This window comes from Saccostrea cucullata, unplaced genomic scaffold (assembly GCF_032062105.1).
Source record: "Saccostrea cucullata isolate Sc308-1 unplaced genomic scaffold, CSIRO_AGI_Scuc_v1 ctg172, whole genome shotgun sequence".
NCBI lineage: Eukaryota > Metazoa > Mollusca > Bivalvia > Ostreida > Ostreidae > Saccostrea > Saccostrea cuccullata.
The window spans coordinates 453,488-468,201 of NW_026932814.1; the positions used below are offsets into that span (position 1 = coordinate 453,488).

General features: G+C 37.8%; 1 protein-coding gene and 1 pseudogene across 1 annotated transcript; both read right to left on the minus strand.

Moving 5' to 3' along the window:
• Positions 1-1,670: 1,670 nt before the first annotated feature.
• LOC134236204 (uncharacterized) lies at positions 1,671-7,903 on the minus strand (annotated as a pseudogene).
• Positions 7,904-8,031: 128 nt separating this feature from the next.
• On the minus strand, positions 8,032-8,860 carry LOC134236225 (uncharacterized). Its single transcript, XM_062718386.1, has one exon. The coding sequence runs from the start codon at positions 8,858-8,860 to the stop codon at positions 8,051-8,053; it is 810 nt and encodes a 269-aa protein (XP_062574370.1). The 3' UTR covers positions 8,032-8,050.
• Between the last annotated feature and the right edge of the window lie 5,854 nt (positions 8,861-14,714).

The window sequence follows — 14,714 nt, forward strand, 5'->3', positions numbered from 1 at the left end:
CAAGAAAAACCACTGGCAACCTACTCTGTTTTCAGCATGCTAATTTGCTCCAAAAAAAAAAAGCAAAAGCAATATCAGAATTTAGCATGATATCCTGTTCATTTGACTCTGTTCTGATAGGTTGTCAAGATACGCCCCGTCTTGTACCCATCCAAGTAGCTATTTCTGTTTATCAAAAGATGCCCTAACCTTGGGCCTTTATACTAAAGATAACAAAATACTTCTATTTAATTATTTATATTTATTTGGCGATATAGGCCACGGCTGCATTAAACAAAAAGGGAGCCCGGCATCAATTCTTGCCTTTTTGGCATCCCCACAAATAAACAAGCATGAATGGTGAGCCCTGGGAACAGATGCTCGCCTGCTTGGACAATAATTGCAAAATTCAATAAATTGTGCACCAAGTCATATATTAAAAATCTAGGTTAGGCACTACTGGTGAGCCAAATATCCGCCTGGGCAATATCTTCCTCCAGGTATGTGATTTCAGCCGTGACAATTTGGACGAGACCTTGCTGTGGACATGGATTAAGGCTTTATATTATCTGAAAAAGAAAACAGAACAAAACACGAGAAAGCAGCAGATAGTTTCCGTTAACATATTATTTTATTAGGGGTGTGGTTGGGGGGTTGAAATTTTGCAGAAACTTGATTTTTGCGCTGGATGTCACAGGTTTTAGTGCTTGGGTTTGGCTAATACCCCAAAAACCCCGAGAACAGGATGGCACTAATACAAGGCCAGGACTGGAAGGATACCCCCAAAAACCGAAATATTAATAGCTTGATGGCACTTTGATAAACGGATTTAACCTTGAGTGGTTAAATCACATTATCAAAATATGCCCTAACCTTGGGCCTTTATACTAAAGATAACAAAATACTTCTATTTAATTATTTATATTTATTTGGCGATATAGGCCACGGCTGCATTAAACAAATAAGGGAGCCCGGCATCAATTCTTGCCTTTTTGGCATCCCCACAAAGAAACAAGCATGAATGGTGAGCCCTGGGAACAGATGCTCGCCTGCTTGGACAATAATTGCAAAATTCAATAAATTGTGCACCAAGTCATATATTAAAAATCTAGGTTAGGCACTACTGGTGAGCCAAATATCCGCCACGAGCCTATGCTTAGAGCATTGGCTGCGCCACCAGTAGGTCAGACGATAGGGGGGAAAAAGGGGGATTGATATTATTAAAATTGATAATTGCATAACTCATGTTTATGTCTTCAAATAGTGTAATTTATGACAATAATCAATTACTTGGTAAAATAAAATGACCAAGAAAATAAGCAGACTTTATGTCAATACAAATACATAGACCCTCAACAGTCTATGGGCAAGAGCAAAATTGACTTGGTGCATGACAGTACAAATACATAGACCCTCAATAGTCTATGGACAGTAAATAAAATAGTAACCATGACTAAAAGGCTTAGTCATGGCGCAGCCATGGCCCATTTTCCCTATCTCTTGGGGACACGTGAACTGAGTTGTTAATCAAGAATACTTGAAAAGCCTGTTGCAACCTATACAAAAACAAGTTATTACCCATCTCGGAAAGGTGAACCTTATCTTTACAAAACATGTCTGTGTTGACCCTATGTAACTCTGGGTACCTGATGTACTTCCCCCCAGACCTTAACAAGTGAGTGGCCACATGGCTATTTACTCTGACTCTTATTCTCTCCATAGCAGACTGGTTGATACCCCCCCCCTCTCCAATGAAGACGTGGCAGTATTTGTGACCATATTAAAAAAGTTGATGGTAGCAATTATGCTAATTTTTGTAACACTTCTTTTAATCTGAAACGTAAATCAGCTGACTTACCCCCACTATACCATGGAATGTTATTTCCCCCGCAATGAATAACTAACATGTGAGGAGCATTTTTAGTCTAGTCAAATTATCAAATTTTCCATCAAAATGTGAACTAATTGCAACAGTTTCAAAACTTAGTTTTAATCAATCTATGATATGATCTGAATTTATAACAAAAAGTTTAGAAAAATTTATACATGGGAAAATTGAAAAATTGAGGTCATTATTTGGACGTATTGTGTTCACTCTGATTAAGTGTTACACGAACAATGTAAAGTGGAAACTTTTATACTGGTTAAAAAAAACATGTAAGTAGGGAAATAAACTTAACTGAATAAACTGAATTGGAAAATATTAAATATTGGTTACTATATGTGTTGGTTGCCATGGAAACAGTATAAATTGAGAATATCACCTACTTTTGAACAATGAACCTTTACAAACGCGAATACAGTCACTACGTTAGTTTACACACATACTCAAATTGCATTCTTTTGCCATAAATGCTTCAAAGAAATTATTTAGAAGATTTATGTAAATAGGTGGTAACCATGGATACATTATAAATGAATTTTACATGAAAAATTTCGGTATTCAGCAATGCTAAGTATAGCACGAATATACTCAATCACCAAAAGTTAAGAAACAATAAAAATGTTTTAATTCATACGAAAGGTAATATCCGAAAATATAGAGAGGTCAGGGGACATCCCCCAATAAGATTTTTTTTTATGAAAAAGTAGCAGAAAATGCCCCCCCCCCCCCCCCAAAAAAAAAAAAAAAAAAAAAACTAAATCCCTCCTGTAACTGAAAGGTTTTCCCCGTATATGAAGAAAATTGTGGGAAGATCTCATAGAACCCCATTCCTCCCCAAAATAGATTTATATGTTTTTATTCTGGATTAGTTAGGTTATTAGTTTTTTTTGTCAAAAAATATTCTGAAATCTGAATTTTTTTACGCACAGCAAAGCTGTTCCCCATAGATTACATTGTAGCTGTTTTGCCCACCCTTCAGAAAATTTTCTTTCAACATGTGACACCAGTTTTTGAGTCCCTCCAATATGATTGGTTGGTAACTTGTATAAAATGCTCAGTAATAAAAAAAAATACTCTGATTACATCAGTATCATAAAATGCTTGTACACTATAATGAGTATGATGGTTCTTGCTTGATCAGAACTTGAACCCACCCCACACCCGGGTACCCTACAGGGTATTTCTTGTCATAAGTTTAATAAAAATTCTATCTTAATCATATCAAGTGGATCAATGTATTTTTTTACCCTCCATAAAATGAAACCACGCCCTACGGTGTGATAAGAACATAGCAACGTTTAATGTTGCTTCATGGATGGTGATATTCCAAAAAAATTTCAAGATTTTTTTTTTTTCAGTGTAACCCTCAACTACATTCAATAATATGAAGATAAGACACGTTTTAGGATAAAATCTGAAATTGTTATCCCTTGAAAATGATCATTGTTGACCAAGATGTAGCCGAATCAACAGTAATTAAATTGCATTGAGTACAAAATATCGTGAAATGTGCGCGCAAAGGTTCTGCGCAGAATTATTATATTGTTACCCTTCTTAAATCTTAATGTATTTCAAACCGTTGCTATGTAATGTTACTTGAAGAGGGTGGGGGCAATTGAAAGCACACAGTAGATTATTTCATTCTTAATGATCAAAAAAATCTAAGGTCTAATTAAAGCACTTACACAAATGGAATGAAGTAAAAGAGAGCAAGCCAAGTATTTGATTCAAGGAAGAATTAAATGTTAAACTCTTGGTAGATACTGGTAGTCAATTTTTACTTGTTCAAATTCATTATGTAAAAGTATTATTAATGTTTGTTATATTTTCCCCAAATATTTTTATCCTAACAGTAATAGAAATTATAAGACTTTGGCTTTAATCTAGGAATTCACCCGCATGGTGCAGTGGTTAGAGCATATGCTCTAGAGGTGCGAAGTAAGGAGTCGATCCTTACGTCGCGGGTTCGAATCCCACTGTGGGATGTGGAGACCGTTCGGATAAGACCGTATAAACCGAGGTCCCGTGTCGCAGTAGCCACTGGCGCGAAAAAGATCCCTCACTGCTTAATGGCCCTAAGTGCTGAGTATAGAACAAAAAGTGCAGCTCTCCACCGGCAAGTGGTGGCGTCTCCATATGCATGAAAAATTCTCGAGAGGGACGTTAAACAATATACAATTACAGTACAAAGATTCACATCCATCTACTTTTCTTTTTTCAATGTTGCTCTAATTAAGAAGTGACTTTGAAAGTGTTCCAGATTGTTCACATTCTAAAGCATGTTCATGGAAACGCCGTTATCACCAGTCCCCATTAAATTGAGCTTCAAGTGCCGCATCAGGCATTTTACTGTTGCGAAAATGACCATATGATCTACAGGGAGAAGTTAGGTTTTTTAAAAATGGGTTTAAAATATTTTGTTAAAAAGTTACATTAAGAATTTAAAAAAAAAGAGCATTTAAGCATTTAATTCTGTCTAAACGATTCCATTTGAATTATTTCCATTACTATAAACATAATGTAGCTTTTGTACATGTATAGACTATAGATGCATGGTGCAGTCTTTATAGAGAAAAAGGTCAATATCAATTGGCTTTTTATACAAAGCAATAAGCAGTAAATCTGGAGAGCAAAAAAAAAGTGTTTGAATCACACAGTTCAAATTTAAGTTCCGGAGATGCCTGAATGGAATTAAATATTTGATTTTTCTAACTTGGAGACCTTCAAATCAAATCCTGTTTATGTGATTCCATAAATTCTGTACTCTTTATTTCAAAATGATAAATTTCTATAATTTTTCTAGATATTTAATAAAAATATATTCTGTGATGATGCAACTGTAACAACTCTGATATACATTGTACATGTACTTGTCTGATAAGCTTCGATCCTTGCAGAATTCTTTAGAAAAGGCTGTTTTGACTTATTTTAATTTGTATACAAACTGTGTTCCATACATTTTTTGTTTCTTGTGTATAAATTCCAAAACTACTGGGGTATAAATGTCCATCAGGTGTTTACAAATAAAATGAAAGTAAACACATTCACATTTAGGAATTTCACATGGTACATGTATATTGTTAATACAAACAGCGTTCCATACTTTTTTGTTTACATGAATGGTAATTGCAACCATTATATATATGTAGGTGTGGAAGACAAAACTTGACTTCTTTGAAAATCAAACTATATAATTTTTTTTATTTAGTTTTGATTGCATAACAAACTACAGGTTAATTGGCTATTGTTTGCAGGCTGTCTGTCATAGAAAGCTCATATAGAAAAAAGTACGGTGTGCAAATGGGTAATTCTAAATCCCTAATTTTAATCTTTCGATTTCCCAACTTTCCCCTGAGTGAATTTTTCTAAACTTTTTATATGTGAGTTACTGATAGCTTATCTACAAATCTGCATTAAAATATATACTGTTGCAATTAGTTCTCATTTATCAGTAGAATGACTAGACTATTTCTACCTTGAGTAGAGTTCTAATTTTGGGTAAGATGTCTTCCAACTTCATACCCCCTTTGCCTTGCCAGAATATGGTAGCATTGTGCCGGTCTAATTCTAAGTTGGTGCCAAATACTGATTTTCTGGCATAATAAAATGCATGTTTAACAATGGAAGACCCAATGATCCATATTCTCTTTACACCTACAAAGATTTGACAACAGAAAAATTAACGAGATGTATAATGCTAGAGCTATTAACATGTTAATTCCTGATGTACTTGTACAGACACTGAGATTTCCATCTATCTCTACTGGCAATGTCTTTTTCACTGGCTCCATTGGCCCAGGCCGTTGAAGCTGCGCCTATGCGAAAGGAGTGTGTTTTATAAGTTTGCTTGCTTAAACCCAATTTTTCTAAGGCCATATTGAAAAGAGATGACATCTGATACCTTGTCACAGGACTACCTGAGATGTGGCAAAAAAAATGCTGAAGGGATGCTAGGTCTTAAGCGCATAAATGATAAAACTAGGCGCACTGGGCATACTGCCTGCAAAGTGGCCGTTAGTGAAATTGTTGCCCCCTTCCCCTCTTGATCAGTTTTGGAATGTTGAAGGACAATGAGGACTTTATTGGTCTGTTTGTGATAAGATACATCCCCGGCTTGAATAGCGTGACCAGGGTCATGTGCAGAATTTTGAACCAGCTCCCCCATTCTAAAATAACCAAAAAAAGCTGTTGAGAATATGGTTAGAGAACAGCACCGTTTCATAATGGGATTTGCATATTGTGGGCAGCAACTTAAGGATGCTGGACAAAATTGTGAGAGTGACTGGTTTACGTTCATCGACGTGGACATTTTTTCTGCCCAGCCCTACCAGGGTTTTTCTGAGTAAGAATGATTGTGTTGGATCAGGAAGGTTGTGAAGTTTACAAAAATAAGATATCCCAGAAATGTACGACTTAACTGTGTTTGGGGAATACTGCTTAAACGATAGGTAGGAGACAAAATCGACTAATTGATTGTAATGGGGAGGCCACTCTTCTGTGTCAAAGTATTGTTTGCGAAAATCATTGAAAACATTTAATGCAGTGTTATACAACTTCTTGGTACTGTCGGAGATGGAATAGCTTAAGAGCTCTCGAGCTCTATGTCGCAGATCACCTGCAGAAATGACTGGGGTATTAATGTTGGGTGATCCTCTGCCTCTGGGAAGCTGGCTGGAAACGTGACCACTGCTGTCGAGAGATAGAATCTGCTTTGATATTATGCAGGCCTAAGATATGTGTTGCCTTAAACTGGATGTTATACACTAACCCTGAAGAACTAACTTCCTGAGCAAACGCATGACCCTTTTTGATTTTGATGTCTTAGAATTAAGAATTGATACCAGAGCCTGGTTGTCAGTGTGAAGAATAACTTTTTTGCCAGTCAATTTTTCCCCCCAGATGTCAAAAGCCATTGCAATTGGTACTAATTCTAAAAATGTAATGTCTTTAATGATCTCTAACCCTTTCCACTGTGATGGCCATTGGATGAATGCCCATTGCTTACCTAAAATAGCACCACAACCTAACTCAATATTCCCTGCACTATCAGTAAACAACTCCATGTCAAAATCATTTGACCAATCTACAGTTCTATAAGAAGTGACTCCATTAAAACATTCAAAGAACAGTAGCCAAGTTTTAATATCTGCCCTCATTTCTAAACTGACCCTGCGCTTGTGATGTGGTTTTGACAGCCCACAAGTAGCGTCATAAAGCCTTCTAACAAAAGCCCTACCAGCTGGGATAGCCCTTGTACAAAAATTCAGTAGCCCTGTAAGAGCCTGAAGCTCCTTCAATGTAACCTTCTTTTTGGATAATATGTAAGTTAACTGGTCCTTAAGCTGCCCCAGTTTGTCTGATGGTATGCGAATTGTCATTTCTTGAGTGTTAATTTCTAACCCCCAAAAAAGTCAAAATGTTTGTAAGTCCCACAGTTTTTTCATGCGCTAAGGGGATGCCCAGCTCGTGAAAAATGGAACAAAACACCGACATAAGCCTAGCACAATCTTTGCTACCGTCCCTACCAGCTACCAAGAAAGCATCCAAATAATGAACCACATTGTTGCTTTTGGCCTGCTGCTTAAGTACCCATTCTAAAAAGGTAGAAAACTTCTCAAACTTGGAACAGCTTACAGAACATCCAAATGGCAAGCACTTATCTACAAATATCATGCCCTGAATTTTAAAGCCTAATCATTCATAATCTGATCTGTGAATTGGCAATAACCTAAATGCATTTTTTATGTCTAATTTAGCAATTTGTGCGCCTGGACCTAATTTTGCAAGCATGTCTAATGCATCATCAAATGAGGAGTAATTAACTGAGCAATGCTCCTTACTAATAAAATCATTGACGCTAGACCCTGTGGGGTAAGACAAGTGATGAATTAATCTGTAAGAACCCCCCTTTTTTTGTACCATGCCCACTGGAGACAACCTAAGGTTCGGTAGAGGGGGCTGATCAAATGGACCTGCAACTCTGCCTAACATGATTTCATTAACGACCAACTGAATAGCTTCATACTGTAACCCAGACATGGATTTAAGATTATTACAGTCAGTGGCCACTCGAGGCCCTTCGTAACACAACCTAAAACCTGCAAAAGTTCTAAGGCTACCAAGCCAAGTGGGTAATTTGCTAATAATTTGCCTAATCTCGGTACATTAATAGGGCTTGCTGCAATGTTACTGAGGTCTAACTGATTGGGTATAAGGTGCTCTAATAGCTGAACTTGATGCCGTGGGTCTCCTGGGTAGCTGAGGCCGCCATGTTGTTTGCAGACCAGTTGACCTAAAATTCAAACTAGAACGTGATGATGTCTTGTGTTTAATGTAGGGATGGTTTTGTGAACATATCATACATTCGTGTTTGTATTGACATGCGATTTTATTACATATGCCCTTGTAATTGAATTCATAACACTTAAGAAGGGGGGCTTGAGGTGAGGAAGTCTGGGTGCTAGGGGCACTGTACATATACAAGAGCCAAAGCTCCTGATCGACAACAGCAAATGAGAGAGATGGGTTTGCCTCCTTCTTCAGTCTGAACTGGATGTCGTAATCGCGCCATCCGAGAGTCTTAACTCTGTTTGCCCCTAACCTAATAGTATGAATATATTTGAATAACTGAGCTCTGCTCTCGGGATGGGCTGAGGTATATATTGATGCGTAAATAAGAAAAGCATCTGTCCATACTTGTATGTCATTAATTACCTTTGCTTTAGTTTTTGGGGCCAGGGTGAGGCTACCCTCTTTCATGGAAAAATATCTGGTCTCATCGTTTGGATCGACCCCATGTGAATTTTCAACCAACAAGCCCAAATTGATGTACTCGCCATTAACAATTTTCAGTTTTAATTTATTTGATACTTTATGGCCTAAATCGTTATCGTAGCTTGTCGTTAATGAAAGGTAATTGTCATTTATTAAAACGGGTTCTGTACCTTGACTCTGTTCCCGTGTGGCCATGGGGGTTTCCAGTGGCTCTATGGGCATTGGTCTCACTCTGCTTGCTTAGGATGTTTGCTACAGCTTCTGACACCTGCTGCAACTGCTCATTAGATAAGCTAAAGGATGGCTGGCTCATGCTTCCACTGGTTTCAGTTTGACCATCACCTTGACTGGCTTGGGCGCCATCGTTGCGCTTGGCGCGCCTTCTTGGTAACGGCGTCAGATCACGCTTTCTTTTTGGCATTGTCGTTGACTTGGGGTGCTCGTTATGAAATACACACACAACAAACAAAATATTAATATTAAACTCTGACAAAAAAACAAAACAATCGGATTGTGGTAACGAACAGTGGAATTTGTGCCTATGTATCTAAGGCCACGTGTAGCTAGGCAAACGGAGGCAAAAAAGATATAATAAATTAAATCTAATATTGAAAAATTCGGATAATAATACTACCAAAGACTATGTTCAAAATAATTAACTTGGAGTGAACACTATCTACAATTCTTAGAAAGGCAATCACGAAATTTCGCCAATGGCGGCTGAGCAAGTGGAAAAAGAATCCACTGATAAAAACACGTCTAACCTCGTTGAAATTTTGCAGAAACTTGATTTTTGCGCTGGATGTCACAGGTTTTAGTGCTTGGGTTTGGCTAATAACCCAAAACCCCGAGAACAGAATGGCACTAATACAAGGCCAGGACTGGAAGGATACCCCCAAAAACCGAAATATTAATAGCTTGATGGCACTTTGATAAACGGATTTAACCTTGAGTGGTTAAATCACATTAATGTAGGATATGCTTTATTAATACTCTGACATAATCTCTCACATCCACTAGTTAGGTATGGACATGAAATTTATTTTATCATCAAGTTTAACACTAATTTTTTAAAAGGCTGGGTTGGGGTAGAAGGAGCAAGAGAGAATATTTGGACAGATGCATTCATAGAGATTTAGTCATTTATCCTCTCCTGAAAGATTTTAGATTTTTTTTAACATACCTTGTAGGGTTTTCGAGGGGAAGCCCCCCCCCCCCCCTCCCCGCCATCAGGACTTGGAATGCATTTATGGTTTGCTTGGTTGCTTTCTCCGCCGCAATTGACACCATGTTCTCTAATATGTGTTCCTCTGATGAATATGAGAAGGTAAAACATCAAACATTGAATAACTGTACCACCTCCCCCACTGTTAGTGCCAGCATTATATCATGACCGGTCGCGTACGCGGATCGAGAAGAGGGGGTCGGGGGGGGGGGTCCTCCCCTCCCCCCTGGAATTTGCAAAGAAAAATATTACAATATAACAATTTATAAGAAAAATGACTCGACTATTATTATGTTATTGATATTTCTGAATTTACTTTTTAAGTATTGTAATCAAATGTCATTATTACGTAGTTAGAGTCAAGTCACAAATGTTATTCGAGTTGCGAAACGAATTTAAAACGATTTGAATGATTTGTTAAATGTCCTATTACGAGACATTGACGTCAAAATCTTGTCATAATGCTAAAGCATCGTCATTAACTAAGTCATCGGCTGTAGAATAGCGCTGCTTAAGACTCAATGAGACAAACTGTCTCTCGAATTCGATTCCAAGTGAATATTAATTGAATATTTCTCTCAAAATAATCTGACTATCATTTCCTTCCATGTTAAATACTTGCTGGCAGTTTACTTATAGATGCAATTTAAGATATCATGGGTGAAAGGAATTTTGATCTTATGCAAGCCTCTTTGCTGAAACCAGCAGCAACAGGCTGGCAAGCCTTGCAGTTCGATGTATATTTGAGATACACAAGTTTGAAGAAAGACTACCCCTATGATCTGAGTAAAATGAGGTCCGATATATTGCACAAAGATGGTAATCTGGACAAAATTGCCGAGGTGAGTTATCCAGAAGATGGACAGGACCTGAAAATATTTGTCCTTTGAATGTGTAGGGGTGGTAATTGCTTCTATAGGGCCCTATCTAAGGTCATATTTGGTCATGAAGACAGACATATCGAACTTCGTGTCATGACCGTATTAGAACTTGTAAAAAATTTGAGAATATATGCATCACAGGCAACTTACGACAAGATGTGTTCTCATCCCACAAGTATACAATATGTTGTGGAGACATCAGTATCGGACTGATCACTTGTTTCGCGCAATTTTCTCAAGTCGATTCAGAATGAAATTCTATGTTCAATCAAATCAGGGGAATATTGTTCTTTAATTCATTTTTTCGCTGCGGCAAATCCAATATATAGCATCTAGCCAACAATACAAAATGTTGCTGTAAACAGACATCTTCATCAAGAAATAAGACCATTTTCAGATGAAAAGATACGTCAAGGTTCCCCCATCTATATCATGTGCTGGTCACTCTGCACGAAAAAAGCAACCCACTCAGAAAGACTTCATCATTTCAATCTTCTTTGATGAATCAGTTTCCATGGTTGACCTTCAGCAAACTGTGAAATCGCGGTCTGTGTAAATTTTGCGTCACTTCTCTCAGTCAGATGACCAACATCAAACTACATTTGTTACGCAACCTTTTACTGCGTATAAGAAAGCCTTTGGAAAAACATCTGCCCTTTTAAAGCATCAAAATTCAGAACACCACAAGAGTGCAAAAATCTGTTTATCACACAACCAAGATGACATCCGAAGTGCCATCTTCGTCTCTTCCGTATCAGCAAAATCGCACAATATCAGCACATTAAGTTGCTTGTGGTCATTCTTTGTGGGAAACAAAATATTCCTCTCCGAGGACACATAAATGATATCACAAGTGATTCCTCAAATAAAGGTACTTTCCTGGCAATATTACAGCTGTTGGCAAAGCATGATGAGGTCTTGTCTCATCTAAAAACAGCAAAAGAATGCCTTATACAAGTATACCATCAAAACCATTCAGAATGAGGTTATCCAACTCGTAGGTAATCACATCACAGGTAAAATTTTGAAGGGTTTACAAGGGAAGGGTTTTTGTTCCATCATAGCCGATGAGGTAACTGACAAATATGCTAATAATTGTGTCTCAGATTTCTTGATACTAGAGAAAACCCCACCACCATTAATGAGGAATTCCTTGACTTTGCAAATATAGGCAGAACTACTGGGGAAGCGATTGTGAATTGAACTCATTGAAATCCTCTGCTCGCTTGCAATTCCGATTGAGAACATGCGAGGACAAGCATACGATCATGCAGCAGCAATGGCATCGGAAAAACGGCGGTGTCAGGGAGTCTCTAAACCAATCAGCTTTGTATACCCATCGTCGGAGTCATGTATTGAATCTGAGCATTGCTTCAGCCTGCAAATTACCCCTTGTGAGGAATATGATAGATGCCCTTAATTCAGTGTTTATTTTCTTTGACAGTTCCCCTAAAAGACAAGGGATTCTTGAGAATATCATTGATAATGTTGGGTCTGTAGATTTTTCCAGAAAGAAACTAGTTGGACTCTGAAAGACTAGGTGGGTTGAACGTCATATTTGCTTTGATGTGTTCTACACTATGTACAAGTTCGTCATCAAATGTCTGCAGCACATTATCAGTCAAAACCTTGATGGAAGTACCAGTGAAGACTGGTCTTAGGATAGACAAACTAAAGTGAACACAGGTACTTTTGGCCTTCTCTGTGTTGATAACATTTGTGTTTGTAAGGTATGTCCTAGATTCAATAAAACCTTTGACTCTCAAACTTCAGAAAAGAGATATTGACATTTTCACTGCAAGTAAGTTAATCGAGGAATACGTTGGTAGGATCAAAGAAATTCGTACAGCAGTAGATACCGAATTTGATTCTTGCTTTGAAGACGCAAAACAAATTGCAGATGACCTTGATCTGTCGTGGCCATTCCATTTCTGGACTCCCTTCTCAGTGAATTAAATTCGAGGCTTCAGAAAGACGATCTGGTGGCATATTCAATATGCTCTTTGTTGCCTGTCAGTATGACAAATCTTTCACACGAGGAATTGTCCAAACTTGCCTCAGAACTAATATTTTGGGGGAGCGACCTTCCTGGTCTTTCTGTTAAGGACTTAGAGAAAGAACTTGCAGATTGGAAACGTTATTGTGTTATCATGAGCAAAGAAACCTCAGACAAGCTCTGCAATTTGATCTTTCTTTTCAACTTTGTAGATGGGGATGTTTTTCAGAACGTGAAAATTCTTCTGCACATTGGATGTATGTTACTTATCACAACATATGAGGCTGAAAGATCCTTTTCTTGATTAATTCGCATCAAGAGTTACATGCACAGTACTATGCAAGAGGACAGATTAAATGGGCTGGCATTAATGCATCTTCACAATTCATTAGAAAATTTGACCAAAAGAAAATTGTACTATCATTTATCAGGCAAGGGAAACGAAGATTACTTCAGTACAGTCTTTTTAGCTAAATGACTCTTCCTACCTTAAAACATCAATACACAAAAAAGTCGCCTGCGTGATGGAGTGGTTATAAAGGGCGTTTCGTTCCAGAGTTGAAAAATAAAACGGGTGAACATTATATAACGGGTTCGCTTTTCTGAAAAGGTTCGCCCCCCCCCCCTTTGGAAAAAAAATCTGAATACGCCCTGGGTCGTACTGTCTATAGAGGATTTTCCAACCACGGAACAATCGGTGCATTTATTTTTCGTTTCATGATATCTCGCAAATATATCATTTAAGGTGGTAGCGCTTGAAAAAGTTATTACTCTTGTCTTTGTGTCCCTGTGGCGACACCGTCTCAAAATAACCGAGAGCACATGAGGCTGGCCTCTTCCAATGGCCGCCGCCATTTTGTTTTGTATTTATGACAAGGGAACCGATAATGGTGACAGAACGTCAAATTCCGGAAATGTTCCGATTTATTATTTTTTTTCCAAAACCGAAAAAAAATTTTGAGGGTCGGCCCCCAAACATTGGGTCGGTCAGGTAGCAGGAAACAAGACTTACCATGAAAATTTATTCAAGTCTGATGATTAAAAGTTTTAGCACATACCTGAAAGGTGGTACTAAATATGGCTAATGAGAAATTCAGAAAAAGACCGAACATGTGACTCTCATGGGATGTTAACCAGTCCCTACTTCTCTGCACACGCCCAGAAGTAGCTCTTTAGCGCTGGTCACAGATGAAGAATTCGCTCTATAAAATTTTCAAGGCTCAACAACCTTGTGCTGCTGTAAAAATCACTAATTTAACTTTTAGGGTACCCCTTGTTATCCCCTCGCGCAACTAGTTGCGGAGGGGATATAGCATCGCGAATGTGTGCGTGTGTTTGTGTGTTCGTTACACCTTGTGGGCAAGATTGACAGAAAACCTTTGCATTAACCATTCTCAGCGTTTACATACTTGTGTGGCAGTATAAAAGGACGAAGCCTATTCATTTTAAACTTCTTTGTTGAAATATTTCTTAAGATATCGCATTTTTACTGTCTCGAAACCCTGACATTTTATGTACGAGTTGACAATAATCATTTGTGGGCAAGATTTACAGAAAACCTTTGCATTAACCACTCTCAGCGTTTACATACTTGTGTGGCAGTATAAAAGGACGCAGCCTATTCATTTTCAAATTCTATGTTGAAATATTTCTTCAGATATCGCATTTTTACTGTCTCGAAACCCTGACATTTATGTACGAGTTGACAATAATCATTTGTGGGCAAGATTTACAGAAAACCTTTGCATTAACCACTCTCAGCGTTTACATACTTGTGTGACAGTATAAAAAGATCAAGCCTATTCATTTTCAAGTTCTATGTTGAAATATTTCTTCAGATATCGCGTTTCCACTGTCTCGAAACCCTGACATTTATGTACGAGTTGACAATAATCATTTCCGCTAGGGAACCAGTTTAAAAGCCAATTTTAAAGTTTAAAAGGCTTGTCGATTCTGCGGGAAGCAGATTAAAAG